This window comes from Rhineura floridana, chromosome 7, assembly GCF_030035675.1.
Source record: "Rhineura floridana isolate rRhiFlo1 chromosome 7, rRhiFlo1.hap2, whole genome shotgun sequence".
NCBI classification, from domain to species: domain Eukaryota; kingdom Metazoa; phylum Chordata; class Lepidosauria; order Squamata; family Rhineuridae; genus Rhineura; species Rhineura floridana.
Window position 1 is genome coordinate 149,144,524 of NC_084486.1, and position 26,873 is coordinate 149,171,396.

Genomic DNA, 26,873 nt, shown 5'->3' on the forward strand with positions numbered 1-26,873 from the left:
CAGCAAGCTTGGCTACCCTGGACCAATCCCACAGATATAGAGAAAAGTGGGTTTACATATGGGAGCTCCATAAACCCTCAAGCTGACATTGGAGGGAGACTTGATTTTCTATTCCAGTTTGTGCCCAGAAGTTCAGTTCCACTTTCCCTAGAAAGTGGGCTTCAGGCACTGTTTTCCTGGTGCGTGTGCATTTTCCACATTTCAGCCACACTTCCTTTTCAACGTGACTACAAGCCAGTAACAGGAGCGAAGCAGGAAGCATGGAAGGACTCTGTGTGTGTTAACAGCCCTCTTGATCCAGGCTGGACAGAGCTCATATCGCAGGAAACAGAATGCAGAGGCGTCAGGGGTAAAACAGAGGATGCGGGATGCAGGGGACGCCAGTTGCATGACACCAAAAAAAACCCATGAAATTTGTCTGGGAATCAACTCATTTCTGTGCTACCCTCTCACTCTGTGGCCCTGAGAAAACCTTGTAATCCTCCCCCCTTTCTGTCTACTGTGCAAGGGATACCAGCTCCATCACTGAAGCCTTGGAACTGGCATGACTGAAGGAGCCATCCTAGGTAGGAACATGCACCCCCCCACACACAGCAGCACATCTCAGACCCAATCCGTTTGACTGTGAGCCATCTAGGAATGAGATATCACATCCAGCGTGTGTTTGAACCAGCCCAGAGAATGGGACGACATGGAAGGTGATGATGGGATTCTGCGACAACAGACTCTTACTCTGCCTGCTCCTTGCTGATGATCCAGAAGAGCCGGGGCGACTGGTTTGTTGGGGCCCAGACTGGGAGAACTGTGGAGCGATGTTTGGGATCTTTCCTCTCCCGGGCCTGGCGCACTGGAAGTCCAGAGAGCAAGGCAGCCGAGGTTTGCTGGCAAAACCAGAAAGGATGTCGCTGCAAGGGAGGAAATGGAATTAAAAAACAGAGAACGCAAGACCTTTTGGGAACTGGAGGAAGAAGGAATCAATGAAGTCAACTGGACACTACGGGACAACACAGAAGACGATGATGGGAAAGGAGTTTGGGATTCTGTGACAACAGACTCCGAATCCTGCCATTGCAAACATTTTGCAAACCAGTCAAATTAGCAAAAATTAATCGGGCAGACTTTGGTTTGGTTGACATCAGCCTTATCGCAAAATATTTAAGTACCTATTAAATGAATAAACATGTGGGCAAGGAACTGCATTCACACCAGTTATTCCAATATATACCCCACAGAAACTCTTCCTCAAAATTTATATAAGCCTTTAGCTTAACCGCCCCTCATTCTACTGCAACTGCCTAAGTAGACGTAACTGAAATGAACGCACATTCTCACAGAAGAGGGCAATAAGGATGATCAGGGGACTGGAAACAAAGCCCTGTGAGGAGAGACTGAAAGAACTGGGCATGTTTAGCCTGGAGAAGAGAAGACTAAGGGGAGATATGATAGCACTCTTCAAGTACTTGAAAGGTTGCCACACAGAGTAGGGCCAGGGTCTCTTCTCGATCGTCCCAGAGTGCAGGACATGGAATAATGGGCTCAAGTTGCAGGAAGCCAGATTTTGACTGGACATCAGGAAAAACTTCCTAACGGTTAGAGCCATATGACAATGGAACCAATGACCTAGAGAGGTAGTGGGCTCTCTGACACTGGAGGCCTTCAAGAGGCAGCTGGACAGCCATCTGTCAGGAATGCTTTGATTTGGATTCCTGCATTGAGCAGGGGGTTGGACTTGATGGCCTTATAGGCCCCTTCCAACTCTACCATCCTAGGATTCTCCCCTTATCCCTCCCTCCACTTCTTTCCCTTTCCTTGGTCATTTCCCCTGTGCCAGATTTTAATCACCACCACCACTTTGTAAAGCACAATGAGCTTGGTCAGCATAATAAATACATATTTACTTTCAGGGTATGGCTGGATACCATGTAATAGTGGATGTTACAGCTGTGGGCAGCTACAGAAAATAGACCCGGATCTTAAATTTGTCCCAAGGCTGAGTCCTAGAACCTGTTTCCACTGCTGGGACAGCCTCAGAGTTGGGCTAAGTTTACACTTCGCCTCAGGCCATGCAAAGTCAAAATTAAAATGTGCCTCTGAACCTTTCCCCCAATACTGCTTGTCTGCAATTTTGGATTAGGAAGAACTGACTCCAAGGCAAAGGGGTGCTCAAGACTCCCCCCCCTTCTTGGTGCTGTTTTTTTTTTAAATTAAGCACCAAATGCAACACTGCCCCTCAAACATGGTTCACCGACAGTATTGTTACAGGTTTGGGGTTGAGATGGGTAATTTCTATGAGTCCCCTGGCAGCCTTTGATTTGGAGACTTGAGCCTGGGGGTGAGAAACCCACTCTGCTGGTCAGATGAGTTTATTTTGTTAATTTAATAGAGTGGCCAAGTGGGTTAATGGCTCTATCAGGTGCCCAGCAACTGATGAATGGGCCAGGGAGAGGGAGGGAGAGAGAGAGAGAGAGAGCACAAGAGAGAGCACTTCCATCAAAGAAAGTCACTGGGAGCCGCAGGAGGTTAAAAGAGTAGGACCCTTCCTTCCTGGAAGGAATGTGGATCAGTCAGCAGAGGTTTCAGGGCTCCTCAGTCACCTGCCACAGAGGCTGCCCAAGGAGTCAACGACCTCAGCCGCTGCTCCATTTCCTCAAATTGCTCCCATTGTTTGAGGTTCTGCTTTTGCAAATAGTTGCTACTGAGGGCCAGGGAGGTGCTAATCAGGCAGTCAAAAGTCTGTTCAAACAGACTTTCTATTGCCATTTTGTTTGCATTCCTGTTACAGCCCTTCTCTGCTATCTTTTCAGAAGATCATGCCAACCTTTCCAGTCCGGCAGGAAGGCTCTTGCCAAGAAATGATTCTTATCTGGTGGAATCTCAATCCTCACAGTTAGAAATGAACTCAGAAGGGTCCAGAGCCAACGGAAGGGATTCTAAACATTTCAGTTAGCAAACAGGTTTGACTATAATGACTTGTGGGGTGTTTCCAACATGTGAACCCCACTGTCATGATAGCCAGCAACTGACTCCCTGTGCCACAATTTATTGCAATTTCACTGGTATTTTCAATTCCATCTGGAGTGTATACATAGGCACATACGAAAGGGCTTACAGGTCGTTAATTAAACTTCAGCTTGATATCAGATTGGTCCTTTGCCCAGCATATCCCTCCGCAAATGAGAGTTTCGGGGACGGAGGGGGTCATGGCTCAGCAATGGAGCAGGCTTAGCATATCTAAATTCCCAAGTTCTACATTTATGGGGATTTCCAATAGCAGCTTGTGGAAATGGCACAAGAAGAAAGGGTTAAATTATTTATGTATTATTTATTTATTATTAGATTTATATCCCGCCCTTCCTCCCAGCAGGAGCCCAGGGTGGCAAACAAAAGCACTAAAACACTTTAAAACATCATAAAAACAGGCCTTAAAATACATTAAAACAAAACAACCTTAAAAACGTTTCTTTAAAAAGCTTTAAAAACATTTTAAATAAAAAGTGTTAAAAAAACATATTATTTAGGAAAAAAAGGTTTTAAAAAACATATTAAAAAGCAGTTCCAACACAGACGCAGACTGGGATAGGTCTCAACTTAAAAGGCTTGTTGAAAGAGGAAAGTCTTCAATAGGTGCCAAAAAGATAGCAGAGATCGTGCCTGCCTAATATTTAAGAGGAGAGAGTTCCACAGGGTAGGTGCTGCCACACTAAAGGTCCATTTCCTACGTTGTGCAGATAAGACGGTATCTGCAGGCCCTCACCTGCAGAGCGCAGTGATCAACTGGGTATATAAGGGGTAAGACGGTCTTTCAGGTATCCTGGTCCCGAGCTGCATAGGGCTTTGTACACCAAAACTAGAACCTTGAACTTGGCCTAGTAGCAAATGGGCAGCCAATGCAATTCTTTCAGCAGCAGCATGACATGTTGGTGATACCCTGCCCCAGTGAGTAGTCTTGCCACCGCATTTTGCACCAGCTGCAACTTCTGGACCAACCTCAAGGGCAGCCCCTCATAGAGTGCATTACAGTACTCCAGCCTGGAGGTTACCAGTGCATGGACAACAGTGGTCAGGCTATCCCGGTCCAGAAACGGCCGCAGATGTCTTATCAGCTGAAGTTGGTAAAAGGCACTCCTAGCCACAGAGGTCACCTGGGCCTCGAGTGACAAAGATGGATCCAGGAGCACTCCCAGACTACGAACCTGCTCTTTCAGAGGGAGTATGACCCCATCCAAAGCAGGCAACCGACCAATTATCTGAACTCGGGAACCACCAACCCACAGTGCCTCTGTCTTGCTAGGATTCAGACTCAGTTTATTGGCCCTCATCCAACCCACCACCGAGTCCAGGCAGCGGTCCAGGGCTTGCACGGCCTCTCCCGATTCAGATGTTACGGAGAAATAGAGCTGGGTATCGTCAGCATACTGCTGACGCCTCACCCCAAATCTCCTGATGACCACTCCCAAGGGCTTCATATAGATGTCCAACAGCATGGGGGACAAGATGGTACCCTGCGGCACCCCACAGCACAGCTGCCAGGGGGCCAAAAGACAGTCACCCAATGCTATTCTCTGAGAGCGCACAGAAGGGAGCGCACAAGAAGAACGGGTTAAGCCAGCCAGCCTGCCCTGCCCCCCAGGCCCAGTTCCATTCAGAGACCCTCTCCACTGCTTTTCAGCTCTGAGAAGGAAGATCTGCTGATATGTCCTACATTCTGTCCAGTTTGGACAAAATATGCTTCATCAGTGAGTGAGTCCTGGCTCTTCTCTCCTTCAAACTTACAAGGAGAGGACTGGGTCACTTAACACAGGAAGCCGCCTTATATGGAGTGAAACCATTGGGTTGACTTGTTTATTTATATCCCGCCATTCCTCTCAGAAGGAGCCCATGGCAGCAAACAACACGTGAGAAAACACTAAAAACATATTTTTTAAAAAAAACCTTAAAAACAAAACATCTTTAAAACATTTTAAAAACATCTTTAAAAAACAATTCCAGTACAGATGCAGGCTGGGATAAGGCCTCTACTTAAAAGGCTTGTTGAAAGAAGAAGGTCTTGATGAGAATTGCCTGCAGTGGGTAGCAGCTGCTACCCGCTCTCTAAACTGGACTCTGGCATGGAGGTTTTTGGCCAGAATCCTTTAACTGCAGGTGCCAGGAACTGAACGTGGAACCTTACACATGGAATGCATGTGACATATGCTCAGCAGAATTTACTTCCAGGGAAAATATATTTACAAGCAGCGTTTGTCCTAGTGCTTTTGTTTAGTTTTGTTTCTCATATTAAATTATAAAGAACATGACAAAAAAAACCCCACAATTAAGGGATATGCCTAAAATAAATTTGTTTTCACTGTTACATTACAGAGCCACACCTCTAGTGTTAACAGCTCAACGAGGTCAATCGAAGAGCCTCACTTTTATAAATCACAATTATGAGCTCCAAATTTCACATGTTGGTCTTCCTGTTGCGCAGAGTGCCTAAAATGTTATCTGGATATGAAGTACTTGATAGGCTAACACAGCATATTCCTCAGTCTTTGTACTTGAAACAAGACAAGATTAACCAACCACAATGTCACCAGAGGGCAAATCAGCCCTGGAGGAAAAAATTAATAGGCTTCCATCAGATGCTGACGACAAGGTGCCACTCTGGCAGGAAGAGTTAAAAAGAAGCATGTGAGACATCCATCACAGAGACATAAATCTTTATCTGCTGGCTCTCTCTGTTCTTTGCTTCTTTGGTAAAAACCAGCGTGAAGGCATGCCAGTGACGGAGAAGAAATACTGCATCAGTGACTCATAAGCCACTAATAGTTGTGGGAGAGGATGAAAGTCCTTAAGAACAATGTGCTCTCACTTTCCCACCCACACCAGGAAGCGTTTCATTATATTATACCAGGAAAGCATTCAGGTACACCATGGCATATACCTGGGGCAGCTACGTAGCTGGGATCATAAAGTGCAGCATACCAAAGTATCACGTAGCAAGCTAGAGTCTCAAGAATCTCAGCTTCCATGTCTATGAAACAGCAAGCAGCTAGTCCTCATGCTTACCCAGAAAAACATGTTGGCATTTTCTGCCAAGAGGTTAAGAGGACATCTCCGAAGGTGCTTATTCTGCACGTGAGGCACAATGGAATCTAGCAGTCTAGATAGACTGAGATCTTCTGTCAGAACTCATTTATTACAGGAGACCATGGGATAAATGTAAGCTACACGAGTGGGTTCCTGCTAGAGGGCATTTAAGGGGAAGAGTGTTTTTCAAGAATCTCCCTGTCCAAGCAACATTGCAATCTTTTAGTTGTGCCCAAACAGGATCACGGGATCTTGCCATGAGTTCCTTGTTCTTATGCTCTGTCCAGATAGTGTTCTTCCCTGCACAAGAAACGTGCAGTTGCTACTCAGCTGTTGTGCAGGATCCAGACCTATTTGCCCCCTGCAGTGAGCTCCATTGGTGGAGTTTTCGCATTTTCCCAGTCTTCAAAAAAGAGAAGTATTTTATTGCAGGGGAAATGCCGTTTTTCTCCTGAGTCAGGGCTTCTGTTGTCCTTGTGAGCATCTGCACACAATGTGGTTGCCCTAATACCAAGAGCAACGGCGGTCAGCAGCACAAAGAGTCCAGAGAGCACCTGCTGCTGTAACATGGGTGAGGCTAAGCCAGTGTGGCCCTGGGTTGTGCCCAGATAGGAGTCCAATGGAAGCCCTGATGAAGTTGCTTTGAAACTGCCAACAGTGAAGAGTGGAAGGTAAATAGAATAAATGAATAAATCCTCTCTTTGTGTGCGTGTGTGTGTGTGTCTATGTGTCCACCTACTCCAGCTTCCTGTTCTCATGGTGACCAGCCATATGCCTTGTCTGGGCAGCCCACAAGCCGGACCTGAGTGCAAGAGCACTCCCCCTTCAAGGAATAGCCCTGCTGGATTAGACAACAGATCCATCTGTTCTAGCCAAGAAACGTGGAAGCCAGAAATGAAGACATCATCCTAGGCCTATAGGAAGCTGCCTTCTACCAAGTCAGACTATTTGTCCACCTAGCTCAATAGGTTAGGATTAAATAATTTTAAAATAGGGGGAAAACTGGGGCTGACGCCGGAAGATCTGTCTACTTTTCCCATCAGGAACTCAAAAGACCCAGTTATCAACTCAGCTGGCTTATCTCTGTTTGCTCTTGTCTTTAAGTTCCATCTATATATATGTAATGGGACAGGTAGAAGCCCAGTATCAGAGTTATATATGTATATCGGTCCAAGGGGAAAGAGTGTTATAGATTTTATGATCCTCTCTCAGTCACTTGTTTCTTACTTCGAGACCTTCAAAGTTCCTGCAAGGCCCGAGAGCGATCATATGCCAATTCAATCCCTTTTTTCCATTCCAGTCGGACTTATCCCTTCAGTACCAGTCCCCCCTGAGAACCTGAAGTTCAAGGTGACAAAAGGGTCCGCTGGCATGGGAAGGTTCAAGAAGGAATAAATCTATTTTTAAGCTCCCCTAGGATATTAATTTTAAGAGATCAACTCTTGTCCTCCTCAGATCCTCTGGAACATTTTAACAAAATACTGAAAGATATCAAGCCTCTTGTGGTCAGCTCCCACTCAGGTAGACAGCCAAATCAAGGTTGGTGTGATGAGCAGTGTCCTACTAAGAGCCATAAGGAAATTAAGGAAAGTGGACTCTTTAGAAAATTTCAACTCCTACATACATCTCCGTAGAGAGTATAAACATTTGCTGCGTTCTAAAAAGGATAAGCACATACGCCAGTTGTGGATGGAGCTAGGCTTGGCAACCTTGGAAAAGAACTAGTTTTTGGGCCTTGGTGACAAAAGGGGGTATCGGCTCCATTAAATCACCTCATCACGATGGTACATAAATTTCTCTTCCCTTTTCAGTCAGCCTACCACCAGGCTAACTCTAGATATTCCCCTTAATATAGACTTTTTACTGCTCTCCTCCTGTCTTGAATGGGATCCTGTAACCCCAGATGAAATCTCTCTCCCTGCAAAAAAAGCACCAGGGGAGGATATGCTTCCAGCAGAATTGTTTAGATCAAATCCTGCCTGGTGGTCCCCAGTTTTTGCTAAAATGTTTACCTATATAAACCATCATGGGAAAACGCCTCAGGGTTGGGGAGTAAGTATAGTTGTGCCCATTCATAAAAGAGGTTCTAAGGCGGATCAAAAAAACTTTACACCGATCAGCCTGCTCAATGTTGTTGCTAAATTGTATTCTAAATACTTGCTATGCAAATTGGAATCTTGGGCTACCGAGAAGTCAGTCATCGCCGAAGAGCAGGCAGGTTTATAAAAGGAAAGTCTACAATAGACCCGTGCTTTATTCTTCACCACCTGATTCAGAAATACTCCCAAAATGGCAGAAAAGAGCTTTTTGTTATCTTTGTGGATTTTACTTCTGCCTTTGATCTTATTGAGAGGCCGATTGTGGCAAAAGTTATCTGCCTCTAATATTAACAGAAGGTTATTGTATTTAATACAGATGTTGCACTCAAATACTTCTCTCAGGGTAAGGCTTGGGGCAAATGGATTATTAACAAAAAATATACCAACCAGCAGAGGAGTACGTCAGGGATGCCTCTTGGCTCCCTTTCTTTTAATTTTTATATCAATGGCATTGTTCATGATCTGAGTGGTTCAGAATATTTTCCAGCTTCAGTTTTAGATGCCAAGTTCTCTGTCCTCTTGTATGCAGGTGACATAGCTTTGATTTCCACTACATTAATTGGGATGCGAAGGTTATTAAGAAGTCTGAGTACACTTTGTTCAAAGGAGTATCTATTAATCAATCATGCCAAAACAAAAGTGGTGGTTTTGGGGAGGAAGAAAAAACCCCATGTTTGGAAGCTGAATGATAAACCCATTGAACAACAACGTAATTTTAGATATTTGGGACTTGGGTTTAATGCCCAACTTTCATGGAAGTTACATCTTGATACAGTTAAGTTGAAATCCTCCCATTCTGTACAATCTTTGATCCGTTTTTCTAAATTCCAAGGGGGGAGCTTGGTTACTCCTGCAGTTGAGGTGTTTCAGAAGAAGATAGTCCCACAACTGCTGTATGGTGCAGAGCTTTGGGGGTATACAAATGTCTCTACTCTTGAGAAAACCTTCATGAGATCCCTGTTAGCTGTCCCTCACAGCACACCCACATTTCTTTTGAGGGCAGAAACAGGGCTCTATTCTATAGAATCCTGTGCTCATCCTTCCCTTGCCTTGTACTGGCTGAACTTGGCTTGTATGAATGATTCGCACCTGCCAAAGAAATGCTTTCTAGAACAACTGCAAACTCCAACCCAAAGCTGCTGGGTAAAGTTGGTTAAATCTACTCTGCTTGCTTATGGGATTAATACGGAAGTCTTACCTACCTTCTCTTCTGTCAGAGTTAAACAGCTGTTCAAAGAAAGAATCCATCTTTATTCTAAACGGTGGGACCTTTATTCAATTACCGAAATGTCATATTCCATTTGGTTCCCACTATATAAAACAACATTTGGCATGGAGCAATATTTTACATTCCTAACAGTGGCACCCCTGAGAAAATCATTCACAGCTTTACGACTTCAGACTCAGCTTTACTGGATGGGAGGTTTGCTAACATTCCAATCCAACAAAAGACTTTGTATCTGTCGATCTGGTGAAGTTGAGGATATTATAATATTATACATTACTTACTAAGATGCCCCTTATATAAGTCTCCAAGGTTGAGATTTCTTTCCTGCATCCTTCACACCTTGTCAAATAGACCTCCCCTGGAGCAGCTATGCGTTCTGCTAGCAGGCAATGACAACTGTATAACCACTCAGGTAGCAAAATTTGCTCTAGCTGCAGGAAAAGTAAGACTCAGATAACAAAATCACCTGGTGGGTGCCCCAGTGTTATCCTGACCGTAGCATCTATACACTAAGACCTGAGGTGGGTCAGGGTATCTGCCACTCAGGAGTGGAAATTTTATTTGAAATGTATTTATATTTTTCTATATGTTGTTGAACTGCGTTTTACTGTAATATGATTTGTATTTTAATATGTTTTTTGTATTTTTCTTTTAAATGTATTTAATTGTGGAGGCCTATGGCTCTGACCAATAAAGATTCATTCATTCATTCGTTCACCTAGCTCAGGACTGTCTACGTTGACTACTAGCAGCTCTGCAACGTTTCAGGCAGGGAGTCTCTTCCAGCCGTACCTGGAGAAGCTGCCAGGGATTGATGCAGGCACCTTCTGCATGCAAAGCAGATGCTCTGCCATTGAGCTATGGCCTTGCTTGTTTGGCCACAAAATTGTTTGTCTATACCAGCCTTTCCCAACCTTTGGGTCCCCAGATGTTGTTGGACTACAACTCCCATCAGCCCCAGTCAGCATGGACAATGGTTAGAATGATGGGAACTGTAGTTCAGCAACATCTGGAGACCTAAAGGTCAGGAAAGGCTGGTCTATACCATTCAAGCGCAACAGCTCTTTAAAAGAAGGGGCCTCATTTCAGGAAGGCAGCCCCCACCCCAAATACCTCTGCCATCGATGCACGGAATTGTTGTAATTAAAAAAACACCACCACCATGGGACACCCGGACACTTTTATTGACCTGAGGTGACCGCAAGAGACGCAATATAAATGCAGGCAGGATTTAAACGGCACCTGCATAAACACCGTGCTTTCAAAGCAGGCCTGCCAGCCCTTTCCCTTGGAGGAAAAGGGGTAGGGAACTTTTCCCCCTTTTCTTTTGAGGACTTCTCTCTCTCAGGGGATCTTCCCTTAACACGAAGCATCATACTAGAGCAGAAATAACAATTTAAAAAACATTTGGACACCTCAGTGGTATCATGTTTTGATGTCCACATATTGATGTAAGAACTAGTAGACACTGTCTAATTGTCAGGAATTTATTTGGAAAGCGTTGGGAAAGTGTGATTTGTTATTGTACTTTCATTGAACGTTCCTATTGTTGCTTTTTAATAATTTATTTAATTATTTATTTTTTGTAAATTGTACTGTTTTTATTGATATGTATTTCTATATTTGTGTCTATTTTTTGTAAGCCGCCTTGAGGGCCTTTTGGCCCAAAGGTGGGATAGAAACAAACTATGATAGTAATAATTAAAATTAAAATTAACACAGAACATTCCGCTTCAAAAGGGGAAAAGCCTATAAAGTGCAATGGAATGATTTACTCTAACTACAGAATTTTGCCTTTCTGTTGCAAGGAACAGGCTTCTGATGGTTAGCACATAAAAAAACCCTCTTGCCTCCAGAGACTGCTCCCTTATCCCAGATGACTCAAGCCAGTGGTGTTGGCAGTTTCTGCCCCAAAACGGAGAAATCCCTGGAAGATTTACGAGCACAAGACGCTGAGCCACTGCTGTTACTATTCTTGGTGAGACGCGGCTTCACTTTAGTACGCTGCAAGCTCTTGCCATTTCAAACACATTTTGCGATCGACGAGTTTGTAAACACACACACGAGAAAGAGAGGCGGGGCTAAGACAACAAGAGACAGTGACGGCCGCCAACTTGAATGGCTTTAAAAGAGGATTAGACAAATTCACGGAGGAAAAGGCCATCAGTGGCTACTAGTCCTGATGGCTATGTTCTACCTCCATCATCACAGGCACTATACTTCTGAACACCAGTTTCTGGAAACCGGAAGAGGAGAGAGCGATCTTGTGTTCTGGTCCTGCTTGCAGACTTCCCTTGGGCATCTGGTTGGCCACTGGGAGAACAGGATGCTGGACTAAAGGCATCACTGGCCTGATCCAGTTGCAGGGCTCTTATGTTCTTAACACTGATTCAAGCCAGTTAGACTGCGTGAAATGTCACTTCCATCCATTCAGGGCCGGTTCTAAAGGCCGGCCAGGTGGGGCACTGGCCAAGGGCCCCTGGAGCTACAGGGCCCCTGTGGGGCCCCTGCGCTTCCCTTCCGCAATCTGCAGCAGATGCTTCAGAGCCACCAGCCATTCCCCTGCTTCACCTACCTTTCTCTGTGCTGTTTTTTGCGGCTGCGCACGCAGGATTGCCATCAATCAAGATGGCAGCTGAGGTTGCCCTAAGGGGCATGCATGCCATCAACCAAGATGGTGGCAGAGGCTTTGCCCCTTAGGGAAACCTCGGCTGCCGTCTTGACTGATGGCAAACCAGCATGCGCAGTGCACGCAACTGAAAAAACAGCACAGAGAAAGGTAAGTAGAGCGGGGAAATGGCGGGCGGCTTGGGATCTCCCGCCCTGCAATCCGCGGTACCAATCCTGCCGCGAATCGCAGAAGGGGAGTGCCGGAACCTGGGGCAGGCTGGTGCCCAAGGGCCCCGGCATGCCTGGGGCTGGCCCTGCATCCATTACTCAGGAACTTCTCTATCAGCAAGAAACACATGTTTAGGCAAACCCTGTGAATTAGTATCTAGCTCTTTCGGCTAACAGTCATTGATGGACAGGCTACAGTGAAACATGATAAACACAGCACCAAAGAAATTGCAGGCCATCCATTCTCACCCCTTTGCTATGGTTTTTTTTAAAAAAACAACCCCAGTTATGCATACCTGTTTGACAGCCGGTCTACACTGTCATGGAGAGTGAGGACATCAGCAGCTGGTGGGATGCATGGACCCATTCCAAGACGCACCGAGGACCCCTCAGAGGCTTCCGTTTCAATTGCTGTTTGGAAAAAGGAACGTTTCAAAATTTGTAAGGTGGATTTTGCATCTTTCTTGCAGCAACTGCTCATTACTGCTCCCATCCCCTCATTCTACTAGGTAGACATCACTTTTTAAGGCTCTCACCCAGTCCTTGCACACGTACGTCAAGGTGTTCTTATGGCAGTCAGGCACCCATCTACCACCCACTCAGGGCCAGCCCAAGATGACCAGGATCTCACCTCAGTAATCCATGCCTTGGTAGCCTCTAGACTGGAATATCTTAAGGCCCTTTACATGAGACTTCCCTGGAAACACTTGAGAAATTACCATTTGTCCAAAATACAGCAGTCTATTTGCTATAGGCCAGAGGGACCATGCTACACAGTGGTCTGAAACATCTGCATCAGTGCCTGGATCCATCAAAGGAGCTAGTTTTGACCTCTAAAACCTTGCACAGCTCAGGTCCCGATTACCCAAAGGTCCTCTCCCTCTGACTTACCTCACCTTGAGCATTATGTTCTTCAGATAGAGTTCCTTTACAAGTGCCCCTGATGCCTGAAATGCAGTGGCTAACTAGGAGACTTGAGTGTCTTCTTAGTGGTGGTACCCAATTTGTGGCACTCCTTGCCCAGGGAAGCTTACCTGGCCTCCTCTCTCCTGACATTTAGGAGGCAAATGAAGACTATTTTATCTCAGATGCCTTTTTAGATTAATACTTTTCAATGAGTGAAATGCTGGTCAAAATTCATGTCTGGCCATGTTTTAAATATCGTTGGATACAGGGGTGTAGTTGTCCAGGGTCTCAGGGGTCTTAGTCCCTACTTTTTTGGGAGCAAGGACTCAGCAGGGTCCCTATGTCTCCAGCATCCTACAAACCAATCAGCATGAAAGGAGAGTGGGTTAGTCACTGAGAAGAGTCTTCTAACATGCTTCCTTGTCCTTTCCCGTTGATTGGAGCTGATCAGAGTGAAAGGAGGTGAGTCAGCCATTGAGAAGACTCTTTTCAGTAGCCAACACTCCCCTCTTTCATGCTGATTGGCTCCTAGAGATGTCTGTTGTTGCAAGAGAAGGCATTAGCAAGGACCTCATTCTCAACCCAGGAGCAAAAAAGGGTGTGTGTGGCTGTGACTATCATGAAGGGACCCTGCACTTCTGAATTTGCCACTACGCTACTGGATAGATATTGCTATTTTAAAAAATATTTATTGTAAATTGCTGAGGGCTAGGATGTTTCTGAGTAATCTATAAATTGAAGAAAGAAAAAGAGAAGAGAGCTTGCCTGTGGCCATAGACACTGTAAACCCCAGACATTTACACTCCAACTTGTAGTCAGGGAGCCCGCCCACCTTTTGTGTCTTTTGTGGGTCAAATCTGGCACTAGAGGGAACAGTGTAGCAACTGCTTAAAAGCTAACCAAAAGGTGCCAGTGACCATATGGAGAAATAGTTGCCTGTGGCTTCCAGCCACATGGCTGTGGAAGGGTGGGATCTCTAAATATTTTCATCTTCCTTTATATTTTATTTTGCTTACGGCATGCACATCCTACCTAGGGTCCCCAAATGCTCCCCGAACCAGGCACTGACCAGACCCAGACCTGCTTCGCTTCAGCAGTTGCTGCATCATGTGCCTTCACAACCACATGGCCAAAGGCCACAAGCAGGTGCCTCTCCGTGGGGTCAGAAGAAGAGTGACCCATTTAGCTTCTGAGGGGTCCTCTTGCATCTTTCCCATCAGCCAGCCCCTGAGCCCATTGGTGGTCAAGGTGCACAGTACACTTGTTTTCAATTGACTTTTATTGACAATTTTAATGTGTATTTTACATTATTTGTAAACCACTTAGAGGTTTTATTTACAATTAAGTGGTATACAAAGGGCCAGCTAAAGATCACCCCCACAGTGAGTGGCTCAGGGGTTACGTGCCCTGCCACCTGTGCAGCCGTGGGCAAGCGGCATAGTCCCAAGGAGCCCAGTTGCCCCCCAGCTGGCAGTTGCGGGCAAAGAAGGGGCTGGCTTGTGCAGCTGTGGCAAGCTGAGCAGCTCCTAGCCAGCTGGGGAGGACTAGCCTCAGAGGGAGGCAATGGGAAACCCCCTCTGAATACCACTTACCATGAAATCCCTATTCATAAGGTCGCCATAAGTTGGGATCGACTTGAAGGTAGGCCATATATAAATGCTGTTTATTGATTAATCTATTCTAACTCCCTTGTCCCGATATCTATGTATGGATGTGAAAGTTGGACAGTGAAAAAAGCGGATAAGTGAAAAATCAACTCATTTGAAATGTGGTGTTGGAGGAGAGCTTTGCGCATACCATGGACTGAGAAAAAGACAAATAACTGGGTGTTAGAACAAATTAAACCAGAACTATCACTAGAAGCTAAAATGATGAAACTGAGGTTATCCTACTTTGGACACATCATGAGAAGACACGATTCACTAGAAAAGACAATAATGCTGGGGAAAACAGAAGGGAGTAGAAAAAGAGGAAGGCCAAACAAGAGATGGACTGATTCCATCAAGGAAGCCACAGACCTGAACTTACAAGATCTGAACAGGGTGGTTCACGACACATGCTATTGGAGATCGCTGACTCACAGGGGCGTCATAAGTCGTAATCAACTGGAAGGCACATAACAACAATCTCCCTTGAGGACACACAAAGCTGGGTTTAAACCAGAGATGTGGAGCCTCCCAGTCCTCTGTCTCTGTCTCTGGGGACTCTTCCTTGGCTACACCCCAGGCCCTGCTCCTTCACCAGCCCACCTTTGTGCCCTCCTCTTTGAGTGCTTTTGCCCAGCTGGAGTCCGTCCGGTTAGGATGCCTCTTGCATGCCTAGAAAGGGAGATGTGACTGGGATGTTACCCCCACCTTCTTTTTTGCCTTTGGCTCTACCCAGCGCCGGGAGGCAGCTCTTGGAACATTCCCCACAAGGGAATGCAGCCCTTGGGCTGGAAAAGGCCTAGCTTAAAGGGACTGCCTGGAACACTTACTACCAGGATGGAGACTGGAGAGCCTGTCTCCTCTCCCCAAGCACCAATGTTTCCCTAATGATCTTGTACTTCCTGTTGGCTTACTAGGCCTTACTACCAATGTGTTTTTTTCATCAAGTCTGAAAATGTCTCATGAAGTTTGGGAAAAGGAGAAGCAGCCTTATCTGCTGTGCCTGGCCTGAGAGAGAGCAGACATTCAAGGCCAGACAGTAGTTGTCATGGTAACGGGAGATAACAGCTGGGAAAGTTGTAACAGCCTGCTGTTAGTTCTTCCTTCTTCTGTGTGTGTCTTTGAAGCAAGCAGTTCTATCCTTGAAGGGGGGGGGGAGAATTCTACTTGTAACTATCCTCTTAAGCCTTTGGCCATAATGTCTTAGTAAAGACACTTAAACCTTTGTCAAGCCTCTGTGAAGTTTCTTGCTCAACTTAACTCCAAAGTAACGTATGCTGTTTCACGCAACAACGCTCACACATCAACACTTCCATGTGGATTTTCACTGTTAACTGCCTAGGGAGTAAACACCGGGTCAAAAGCAGGGAATAAATACATGCGGTTCCCAGCTGCTTGACTCCAGCTGGGTGGGCCAGGAGGTGGGATATGGGATCTTAGAGCTAGGATGAAGCACTTGGCTAGAAAGTAGGGAAACAGAGTTTTCCCACTTTCCAAGCAAATGCTTGGGCCCAGCTCTTAGATTCCATATCCAACCTCCTGGCCCACCCAGCTTCCAGTCTTCTGATGGTCATAACAGCCTTCCCAAACTTTGACACTACAACTCCCATCATGCTGGCTGGGCTGATGGGACCTGCAGTCCAAAACATGTGGAGGGCATCATGTTGGGAAAGGCTAGCGGTGATTATCGACAACAGAGCAGGCTGTTAACTGGAGCGGGTGGCTTGAACTCAAATCAGCAGGCACATTTCCAGCAAATCCTTACATGATGAAGAGAGACAAAGCTCTGAAAGGCTGGGTCTCTTCCCGCTGCGTGTCGGGGGGCGCGAGTTCCGCCCACACTGGACATGGCCATCCCTGCTACAGGAAGAAATGGCATCATTTTCGGGCCTGGCAAAGAAAACAAGAAGGCAGAGTGATGAATGCCTGTAGTCAAAAACTATCACACATGAATTATTACCTCCTTCATTTCCTGTAACAGAGAAGAGAGCAATTTTGCATCACAGGCTGGTGCCAGGACCAAAGCAGCCTTGCTGAGTGCTTTTCCTCCTTGCTTACAGAGGGTTGTAGTCAACTAAGTCCTACTCAGAGTAGGCCCATTCAAATCAATGAGCTTAAATTAGTCATGTCTATTAATTTCAGTGGGTCTACTCTGGGGAGGGCTAGAGTTGAATACCACCCAGAAGTCAAACTGAGCAGGCCCCCGCAGCACAGGGCAATTTCCTGTGGCAGCTGTGGCATTGTGAGCACTGCCCCTTCGCAAGGCTGGCCAAGAGCTTTCTCTTAGTTCCTTCTGCTGTGCCACATCAGGAAGTTTTTAATTTCCGTTTTACCCTCTTGCCACTTTTATAGCGTGCTTTATGCATGGAGCTGCCTTAAAGTGAAGCAGCCCATTGGTCCATTAACTCAGCAATGTCTCTTCCAGTCTTACAGAATAATAAACTCATAGAATAGTAGAATTGGAAGGGGCCTGTAAAACTAACCCCCTGCTCCATGCTTCCCTAACCTGGAACTACAACTTTTGGACTATATCTTCAAACATCCCTGACCACTGGCCATGCTGGCTAGGCTAACGGAAGCTGTAATCCAGCAACACCTGGAGGGTACTGGATTGGGGAAGGCTGAGCTCTACTCTGACAGGTAGCAGCTCTCTCCAGGGATTTGGAAAGGAGTCTTTCAGTCCCCCAGTTTCAGATCCTTTCAGGTGTGGGCAAGTGTCCAAGGGGCTTTCTGCATGTAAAACATACAGTAGGATCTGCTACTGGGCTACAGACTCTTTGCTGTTGGTGCCAGGCTTTGAGAGTGAGCCTGGGAGGAGAGAGGGAGGGTCTTGTTTTTGAGATTTCCATTTTTTTTCCATTTGGATTTTCCCAGTTATATGCGGTTACATCTAGTACTCTGCTTTTACGTTCTAGAAATGTGACTAAGAAATCAGTTGAAATGGTACAGCTGCAGCATCAAACAAAGGTTTCCTCCAATCCATTTGGGAAGGAGATCAGGTTCCTCGTGGTCTGCAGAGTGCCAGATGGCATGTTGGTCAGAAATGGGCCTTGCGGGAAGCGTCAGGTGAAACCAGAGGCTCTCATGCATGGCACGTGGGGCTGGCGTCCAGACACCTGCTCTTCACCTGATGGCCGCAGCATCAAATGGCATGTGCAAGTGATTGTGGCAATCCTTAGGGTTGCAGCAGCCAAGGCAGAGGCGATATAGTACGGCCCACTCCATTGGCTCGGCTAGGACCAGCCACCATTTGGCTCCTCCCCTTCCAAAACTTCATAGGACTGATGATCCCGGGCATTTTGCTGCCTGTGACAGAGCAGCAAATACTGCCTGCCCTCGCTGGTGAAGATACACAGTACCCCTGACCATGCACAGAGCTGGGCTTAGCAGAACATTTTATTTCAGAGCAGTAACAAACAACCCCCACTTACTTACTTTCTTTGCTTCTTTCTCTTCTTCAAGTCCCTCCCACCCCTGGCTGCCTTTCTGTCTTCTCTCTCTCAAGCAGTACATAAGAACATAAGAACATAAGAAGAGCCTGCTGGATCAGGCCAGTGGCCCATCTAGTCCAGCATCCTGTTCTCACAGTGGCCAACCAGGTGCCTGGGGGAAGCCCGCAAGCAGGACCCGAGTGCAAGAACACTCTCCCCTCCTGAGGCTTCCGGCAACTGGTTTTCAGAAGCATGCTGCCTCTGACTAGGGTGGCACAGCACAGCCATCACGGCTAGTAGCCATTGATAGCCCTGTCCTCCATGAATTTGTCTAATCTTCTTTTAAAGCCGTCCAAGCTGGTGGCCATTACTGCATCTTGTGGGAGCAAATTCCATAGTTTAACTATGCGCTGAGTAAAGAAGTACTTCCTTTTGTCTGTCCTGAATCTTCCAACATTCAGCTTCTTTGAATGTCCACGAGTTCTAGTATTATGAGAGAGGGAGAAGAACTTTTCTCTATCCACTTTCTCAATGCCATGCATAATTTTATACACTTCTATCATGTCTCCTCTGACCCGCCTTTTCTCTAAACTAAAAAGCCCCAAATGCTGCAACCTTTCCTCGTAAGGGAGTCGCTCCATCCCCTTGATCATTCTGGTTGCCCTCTTCTGAACCTTTTCCAACTCTATAATATCCTTTCTGAGATGAGGCGACCAGAACTGTACACAGTATTCCAAATGCGGCCGCACCATAGATTTATACAACGGCATTATGATATCGGCTGTTTTATTTTCAATACCTTTCCTAATTATTGCTAGCATGGAATTTGCCTTTTTCACAGCTGCCGCACACTGGGTCGACATTTTCATCGTGCTGTCCACCACAACCCCGAGGTCTCTCTCCTGGTCGGTCACCGCCAGTTCAGACCCCATGAGCGTATATGTGAAATTCAGATTTTGTGCTCCAATATGCATAATTTTACACTTGTTTATATTGAATTGCATTTGCCATTATCTATACTGGCATTTGCCAGTATCCTACGCACGTGTAAAGTTTCCCTGAATACTAGGAGTTGGACATGTATAGCATTGCTGTGGTGTAAATCTCTTTCCCTACACACACACCCCTCCCTCCAACACACACTCATCCAGCCCTTCCCTGCCCTTTCACTGGCTGCTTGGCTCAAAGGGCGGCTAGAGAACTGGCACGCGCCTGCACCACACATGGCTACTCCTGCCATGATGCCATGGGGCCTTTGCCTTTCCACCAGGCAAGCAGCACTCAGCACAGTGGGAGCCACGGGGGGACTTGTGTTGCACCCGCTGCAACAGCCACCAGGAGGAGCACTTTGCTATGTGGCTCTATGCTGGTGGTTCCATCAGTCCGCCCTTTGGTGGGCAGGCAGGCAAGCAGGCAGGCAAGCAAGCACCCCCTCCCATCATCCCTTGCCCGAGTTTGGACCAGGTGCTGTGGGGAAAAGTAAGCAGAGAGGTCACGAGGGTGACCCAGTGGCAAGGCTCAAATTGCCAGGCGCCGCAGAGGACGTGTGGCTTGCTGTGAACACTGTTTGAAGAAGCGGCGACTGGCAGTGGAAGCAGCAGGATCACAATTTCCAATGGATGGCTATGAATTGCCAAGGGAATGCAGAGAGGAAATGGCTACAGGGTGTCATCTGGCTCGTCTGCTGCTGGAGGCCAGTACCTCATTTTGCCTAACGAAAGGGCTGGCACTGCTCCCTCAGCAGCCATGCCAAAGTATGGCAATTCCATTTAGTTACGATGGCTATTGCCAGTTGACCAGAATACCTTCAAGGAACAGACCTGCAGGGTCTGACTAAAGATCCATATTATGTAGCATTCTGTTTCCAACAGCAGCTAACCAGATACTTTTAGGAAGCCCCATCTCATGGGGCTTGGATGGCTCTCAGGGGAAAAAGTGCACTCCAATTTCTTAGAGCAGGGATGGAGAAACCGAGGCCCTCCAGATGTTGCTGGTCTACAACTCCCATCATCCCTGACCATTGGCCATAATGGTGCAACATCTTCTGCATGGCCAGAAGTTCCCCTGCCCTAGGCTATTAGTTATACTTTCCCAGACTTTTTGTGTTTGCATGTGAGACGCTGTGCTTCCAGGCATAGAATGACTATTACATGACTATTATTGCAGCCTTCCTCAACTCCCATGAGCCCCAGCCAGCACGCCCAATGGTCATGGATCATGGGAGTTGCAGTCCAACCACATCTGGAGGGCACCAAGTTGGGGAAGGCTATATTACAGAGCTGTACTATAGGACACTGGTCTTCAACCTTGGGTTCCCAGATATTGCTGCACTATAATTCCCATCATCCCTGACCACCACCCATGCTGTCGAGGGATGATGGGAGTTGTAGTCCAACAACATCTGAGGACCCAAAGTTGAAGAGCAGTGCCATAGGAGATGTCGTCATTGTTAATTTGTTGCTCAACAGCCTGGGCCAGAGAACACTTTGCATCTAATCCCCTCTCCCTAGTTTTCACCCTCTTTTGAGTACAAATTGAGAGAAAGTAGCACTGAGGGGAACCCCCTTCTTCAATGCATTGCTTAAATCTAGCAACTTTGCAATTTCCCCACTGGCTGTTTCTTTTGCTGGGTTCTATTCAATTTTGCAAATGTGACAGCAAGAAAAAAAGTGGGCAGAAGAGAAAGGGAAGTGGAAGAAGATGCTTGAAAGTGATTGCCTACCTAAAAAATGGTTGTGTGGTGTTTGAAAATGAAAGGAGGGAGTGATAGCGAGAAGAAAGTTTTAGATCTATATTTTTAGAAGCATAATCCACAATATTTTAATATGGACTGTTCAACCTTTTTGACTTCAAAGCATCTAGAAAATAAAGACAGACCTAACTGCTAGGAACAGCAATGAACAATTGCTGTGTTGCAAGTGTCTCATTTACGTTTATGCAGTTTAAGACTCCTCATCATGCATCATGCTGGGATAAAATACAAACTGTAGCTGGAAACGTCACAAGAAAACCGGCAAGGACACTTTCAAAACTAGCCAGGTTAAGGCCAATCCTATAAACCAGACTGCTGTTCACAGCACTTCTGGACATTCTGGCTACCACGTTTTTGCTAAGAATGCAAAAAGGGCTTCTGAGCCTTAGAAACGAACTGGCTTCTTTGAACAGCAACATTCATATTGATAAGACAACGATGACATGACAGTAATAATACTGTATCGCACCTTTGGGCATTCAAAGCATTTCTGCATTATCCTGTAAATCTTTCAACAATATTAGGATTGGAACAGTCATAGAAGAGCAGCCTCTTGCCTCCTCCCCTTCACGTTGCTTCTCCTTCCTCCTGACCTTTAAAAGATTGCCTCCAAGTGTTTCTTTCGGTCTGGGATTCTGTCTTTTTTAGGTACAGATACATGCAAACACTAACTGACTTTAGAGCAGGGGTGGGAACTCCGTGGCTCTCCAGACGTTGCTGGATTGCAACTCCCATCTTCCCTGACTATGGGCCATGCTGATGGGAGTCCAACAACATCCAAAGGGCCCCACAGGTTAGCTATCCCTGCTTTATCACTTGCCTTCTGAGGAAATGCAATTCTTGACCCTTCCCAGACAGCAGATCCACTGGCACCGCAGCGGTGGTTGTGCAAGAGTTTCTGGATAGTGTCTGGGACGCCATTAGTGGCTAGAAACACAATGCACACATCCTACCCCTGGCAGGGCCCACTCCAGTCTGTGAACTTTTATTTTTTTAATTACAAAATAAACAAAATCTTCTCTGGCTTTGTGCTTTCCTGTTGTTTTAGAGCGTTTTAAAACAACAGGGAAGCAAAAAGCAGCCAGCCCTCCCCGTTTTCCCCACACTGTATTCTCACCTCATCCACCTTTAGCTTTAATTGCAGGTTCATTTGTGTTAAAGGTGGCCTGGCAAATGATAGTGTGTGGCCCCTCCTTCCTCACCCACCATGTCTGCCTGTGGTCAGAGCTTGGAAAAATTACTTTTTTGAACTACAACTCCCATCAGCCCCAGCCAGCATGGCCACTGGATTGGGTTGAAGGGAGTTGTAGTTCAAAAAAAGCAACTTTTCCAAGCTTTGCCTGTGGTCTAGTGTGTGGAAGGGGGATATCACACTATTGGTTTTAGATCAGGTCTTGCAAGATTCACACACACACATGGATAAACCTGGTTGGGGCATGTTTGGTTGACTGGACTGAAAGGGTGCAGCACTAAATATGAATGTGATGCATGGCCAAACAGGCAACTATTGGGTTTCACAGTGGGAGATCTGCCTGCAATCCTCATTCAGGCTGAACTGTTGAAGAATCTGCATCCTGCACCTTCATGCTTGAATTAGTAGGCAGGAGACCTTCTGGAGCTTCCTCTCTTCCACTACACTAAGCCACTTGAAGGGCTCCTGCTCCCTTAAACACCTCTGCCCTTGCTACCACTTACTCCTAAAACTCCTTCCTCCTAGACGAGGGATCTCTCTCTTCCTCCTCCAAACCCATGAAGCTTTTGGTCTCAGCCTTTAGGTCTCACTGCCAACTGAAGCAAAACAGTTGCGCTTATTCTTCTCCTGCCACCTTCCTGTCCCTCTCCCTCCGACGTTTCCTTGGGGCAAGAACTTGCCTCCTCCCACCCCACCCTGTCTCTCATACACAATGCTGTTCTGGAAAGGAGCCCTATGCACAGCTGTTGTGACAGATACATAATAATGCACTAATGGGTGGTGATGTAGGAAATTTAGTCTCATCTCTGCCATGGATTCACTGTCAGGCCTTGGACTAGTGACTCTCTCTGCCTCAAGCATAAGCTACATTTTATAGATAGCTAGATGTGCATCACACACCTTTTAAAAATCAAACGCAGTGAGGGACATTTTTGAGCAGGGGGTGGCAAGGAGAAACGAGGTAGTGCACCCTTTCATTAATTAAAAAAAAAAGAGTGCCCACTGATGGTCCTAAACTTTCTAATTTTCCATTTCAGTGGATGACACAGAATTTTGGCACTTTGAGACTGGGCATACTTTTGTTCTGTCCATGTCACTCATTATTTTATCCATCTCTATCACGCCTCCTTTTTTCCTAAGTTTCAAATTCAAGTATTTAAGCGAACACATTCTCAAGGAAGATGATACACCTGTTGGATCTTCATCAGCTTTTTCGTATTGGAGGGGCCATAAATGCACACAATTCTTAACTATGGATATACCACAGGTAGCGATAGTATATTCCGCTCTATTTTTTTTAAAAAAGCTGCACTTAGACAATCTAAATATTATGTCAAGAAAATGTGAATTCTTAACCCATGTTTGAATAGCATTGCTTTGATTTACTACTATGACTTTGTTAGTTATGGGAAGAAGAGACGAGCTATGTAGGGCATTGAAACACAAAATGGAAATGGACTGCCTTCAAGTCGATTCCGACTTATTGCGACCCTATGAATAGGGTTTTCATGCTAAGCGGTATTCAGAGGGGGTTTACCATTGCCTTCCTCTGAGGCTGAGAGGCAGTGACTGGCCCAAGGTCACCCAGCGAGCTTCATGGCCGTGTGGGAATTCGAACCCTGGTCTCCCAGGTCGTAGTCTAGCACCTTAACCAGTACACCACACTGGCTCTCTACTGAAACAGAACCCCAATAATAAAGTCATATTTAGCCACCACTCTGACTCTGGAGATTTCAACAGGCATTGCTTACCCCCTGTAGAGTGGGGGGGAGGGGAACCTCTACTCTACGGTCTTAATTAGGGTCCCAATGTGCCCCACAAGGCCTTTTTCTCCAAACTGCACCCAACTGCCCCACACCTGACATTATATGTGATGCCAGTAGTGGGGCAGATCGACAGGACGCTGCCAAAGTACAACTGGACAAAGGAGGCTCGCTGTCACCATTGAAGAACTGACCGTTGGTGACTTCACGCCCGGTGGCTCAGCTTTGCCCATGAGTTCCCCATGAGGGTAGCACAGGCAGCCCTTGCAGAAAGCAGGGATTGAGGTCACTGCCTGTCAGCTGATGGACAGTAACGTCAAGCCTTGCTTGGCTTTTCTTCTGCAGTGCAGCGTGCTGCACTATAAAGGAAAAGCAGATCACCAGACTTCATACTGATGCCAGGTGACTGACAGGTGGGATGGGCTTTACTCACCTGTCAAAGTGGCCCACTGGGGGTAGGGGATCTGGTCCCCACCCCTGCTGCAGAGTGTATCTCCACAAGAATAAGGGCTAGAAACTTGCTTTTAAAAATGAAGGAATAAATGAAAGAAAAAAGAAGGAACACAAAATCTGACATTATTAGAGTTCTGTAACAAAGAACACCAATTCTGGGCTCGCCTCTCACAGAGTTTAAGCAGACACAAATCCCTGATCATTGACTTCAAACCTACTCCTGGCTTAATGCCACCATTTGCTAAAATGAACATACCTTTAAAACTTTCCTTGCTCGACACAATTCCTTTGGTTCACAGCACCTCTTCAACTGCAGTTCCCCTCAACCTATTTTCATCCAGACATACATGGCTCTATGTGAACATTCTTAAAAAAACACAGCAAGAGCAATGTCCTGTCTAATGCAATTTTATTTTGTCATCATCTTTCCATCAGTCTGAATTACATTTCTTTGAATGAGGGTGGTGGCTAAAAAAGGGGCACGGCAGCTTTTTGGCTTGTTTGCCCAGACTTACGTTGGGTAGGCAGCCCTGTGGTAGCCAGGCGTCACGGGTCTCTGGAGAGGCTCATCGACGCTTTGGGGAATGCCAGGAATCGGCTTCTTCTTCGCTTTTGGTGTATTGGTCATTATCTGGAATGAGCAGGCGAAATGAGCAGGTGGAAAGATCAAGGCACCACTGCACAGGCAACTAAAGAAGGGGATGCAGCCTGCATCCATGCCAGCAGTTGTCCAAAGGCCGGGTGGAATTGGGAGGGAAGAAGAGAGAGGATCAACACTTCTCCCTCCCCTCTACAACAGCCCCCCCCACCTGGTGCCCTCCAGATGTTTTGGACTACAACTCCCATCAGCCCCAGCCAGCTGATCTGTTCAGGTCCGGCAACATCATTCTGCAAAGACTGTTGGATGCGCCCCAGCTCATGTGGACTTGCCAGGGGCTGGTTTCCCTGGGCCTAGCTCTGGAGCATAAAGGCTTTGAGAAATGAGTCTGGGCAGAATGCCTCTGATCATGTTGAAGCATCAAACAATGACATCTAAAAAAATCCCTGTTGCTTAACTGGATGTTTAGATTTTAGTGTTTTTTATACTTGTAGACCACTTAGAAGTCTATTTTGGCATTAAGCTGTATATAAATTAGTAAATAACAACAACAACAACAACAACAAGCTGGCACTTACTCCCAAGTATTCAGTGGTCAAGAGCTTCTCGCCCGACAGCTCCCCCTGCTGAGGCTGCAACACTTCATCTTTGTCCAGGTCGGCTTCCATGCTGTTATGGTCCTCCTGTCATGACAGGACAATGCAGACCAGTTCTCAGGCCAAGGGAGTAAATAATGTGACAGGCAAAGCTAATGAGATGCAATTGAAACTTAACGCATAACTCCCAATGCCTTTCGATACCTTCATTAGGGGGAAACCTTTCAGCAATCAGAGAGACACAAAATTACAACTCTGTGAGATGGGAGATGGGCATCCAGGGTTACAGTGGTTCCGCTCCTACCTAGAGGGTCATGTCCAGAGGACAGCAGTGGGTGACCATGGCAGCATGATGCTGAATTCTAGTTGCTGGAAACCACAGAAGGTGAGAGTGCTGTTGCTCCCAGGTCCTGCTTGTGGGCTTCCTATAGGGGCATCTGGTTGGCCACAGAGAGAACAGGATGCTGGACTAGATGGGCCACTGGCCTGACTGAGCAGGTTCTGTTTATGTTCTTAAGTTGGGGTGTTCCACAAGGCTCTATTCTGTTCCCTCTGCTAATTAACATCTAAAGCCACTGATGGCAGTCATTAGGAGATTGGGGGCAAAGTATCAGTTCATTGATGATAAACAGGTCTGTATCGTCTGTATTGTCTGAGTAGGGAGATGCTGTGCAGGTCTTGGACTGGTTCCTGGACCAGTGCAGTGGTGGGCTTGATCAGGGCCAATAAACGGACAGTGAAACTTGACAAGACTGAGGCTCTGTAGAGAAGTTGCTTCTTGTCTGGGAATTGGACAAGCTGCCTGTTCTGGACAGAGATGCACTCCCTCTGAAGGAGCAAGCGCATAGTCTGAGGGTGCTTCTAACCACTACACCACACTGGTGGCATGGAAGCAACCATAGAAGTGAGGGCAACCCTGTTGCTCCAGGCAACAAGTAGACAGGGCACACCATCAGTTCAACACAAGTCGCTGGCAAGGAAAACACCCTGATCAAGGCAGCCATCGTCTTTTGAGTACTGCATACTTTAAGAACATAAGAAGAGCCTGCCGGATCAGGCCAGTGGCCCATCTAGTCCAGCATCCTGTTCTCACAGTGGCCAACCAGGTGCCTGGGGGAACCCCGCAAGCAGGACCCGAGTGCAAGAACACTCTCCCCTCCTGAGGCTTCCGGCAACTGGTTTTCAGAAGCATGCTGCCTCTGACTAGGGTGGCACAGCACAGCCATCACGGCTAGTAGCCATTGATAGCCCTGTCCTCCATGAATTTGTCTAATCTTCTTTTAAAGCCATCCAAGCTGGTGG

General features: G+C 46.5%; 1 protein-coding gene across 2 annotated transcripts in view; it reads right to left on the reverse strand.

Annotated features, from left to right (window-relative positions):
• The window catches only part of ARMC9 (armadillo repeat containing 9), a 141,348-nt gene that overhangs the window by 8,782 nt on the left and 105,693 nt on the right, over positions 1-26,873 (reverse strand). The window contains exons 20-24 of one of the 2 annotated variants that reach the window (XM_061637543.1): positions 25,554-25,658; positions 24,893-25,008; positions 16,552-16,676; positions 12,531-12,645; positions 733-905 (exon numbers count right to left, since the gene is read on the reverse strand). In XM_061637543.1, coding sequence (XP_061493527.1) covers positions 733-905; positions 12,531-12,645; positions 16,552-16,676; positions 24,893-25,008; positions 25,554-25,658 — 634 coding nt within the window. Of the gene's footprint in view, positions 1-732; positions 906-12,530; positions 12,646-16,551; positions 16,677-24,892; positions 25,009-25,553; positions 25,659-26,873 lie in introns of those variants that run through there. The other variant, XM_061637544.1, reaches the window with a different exon arrangement.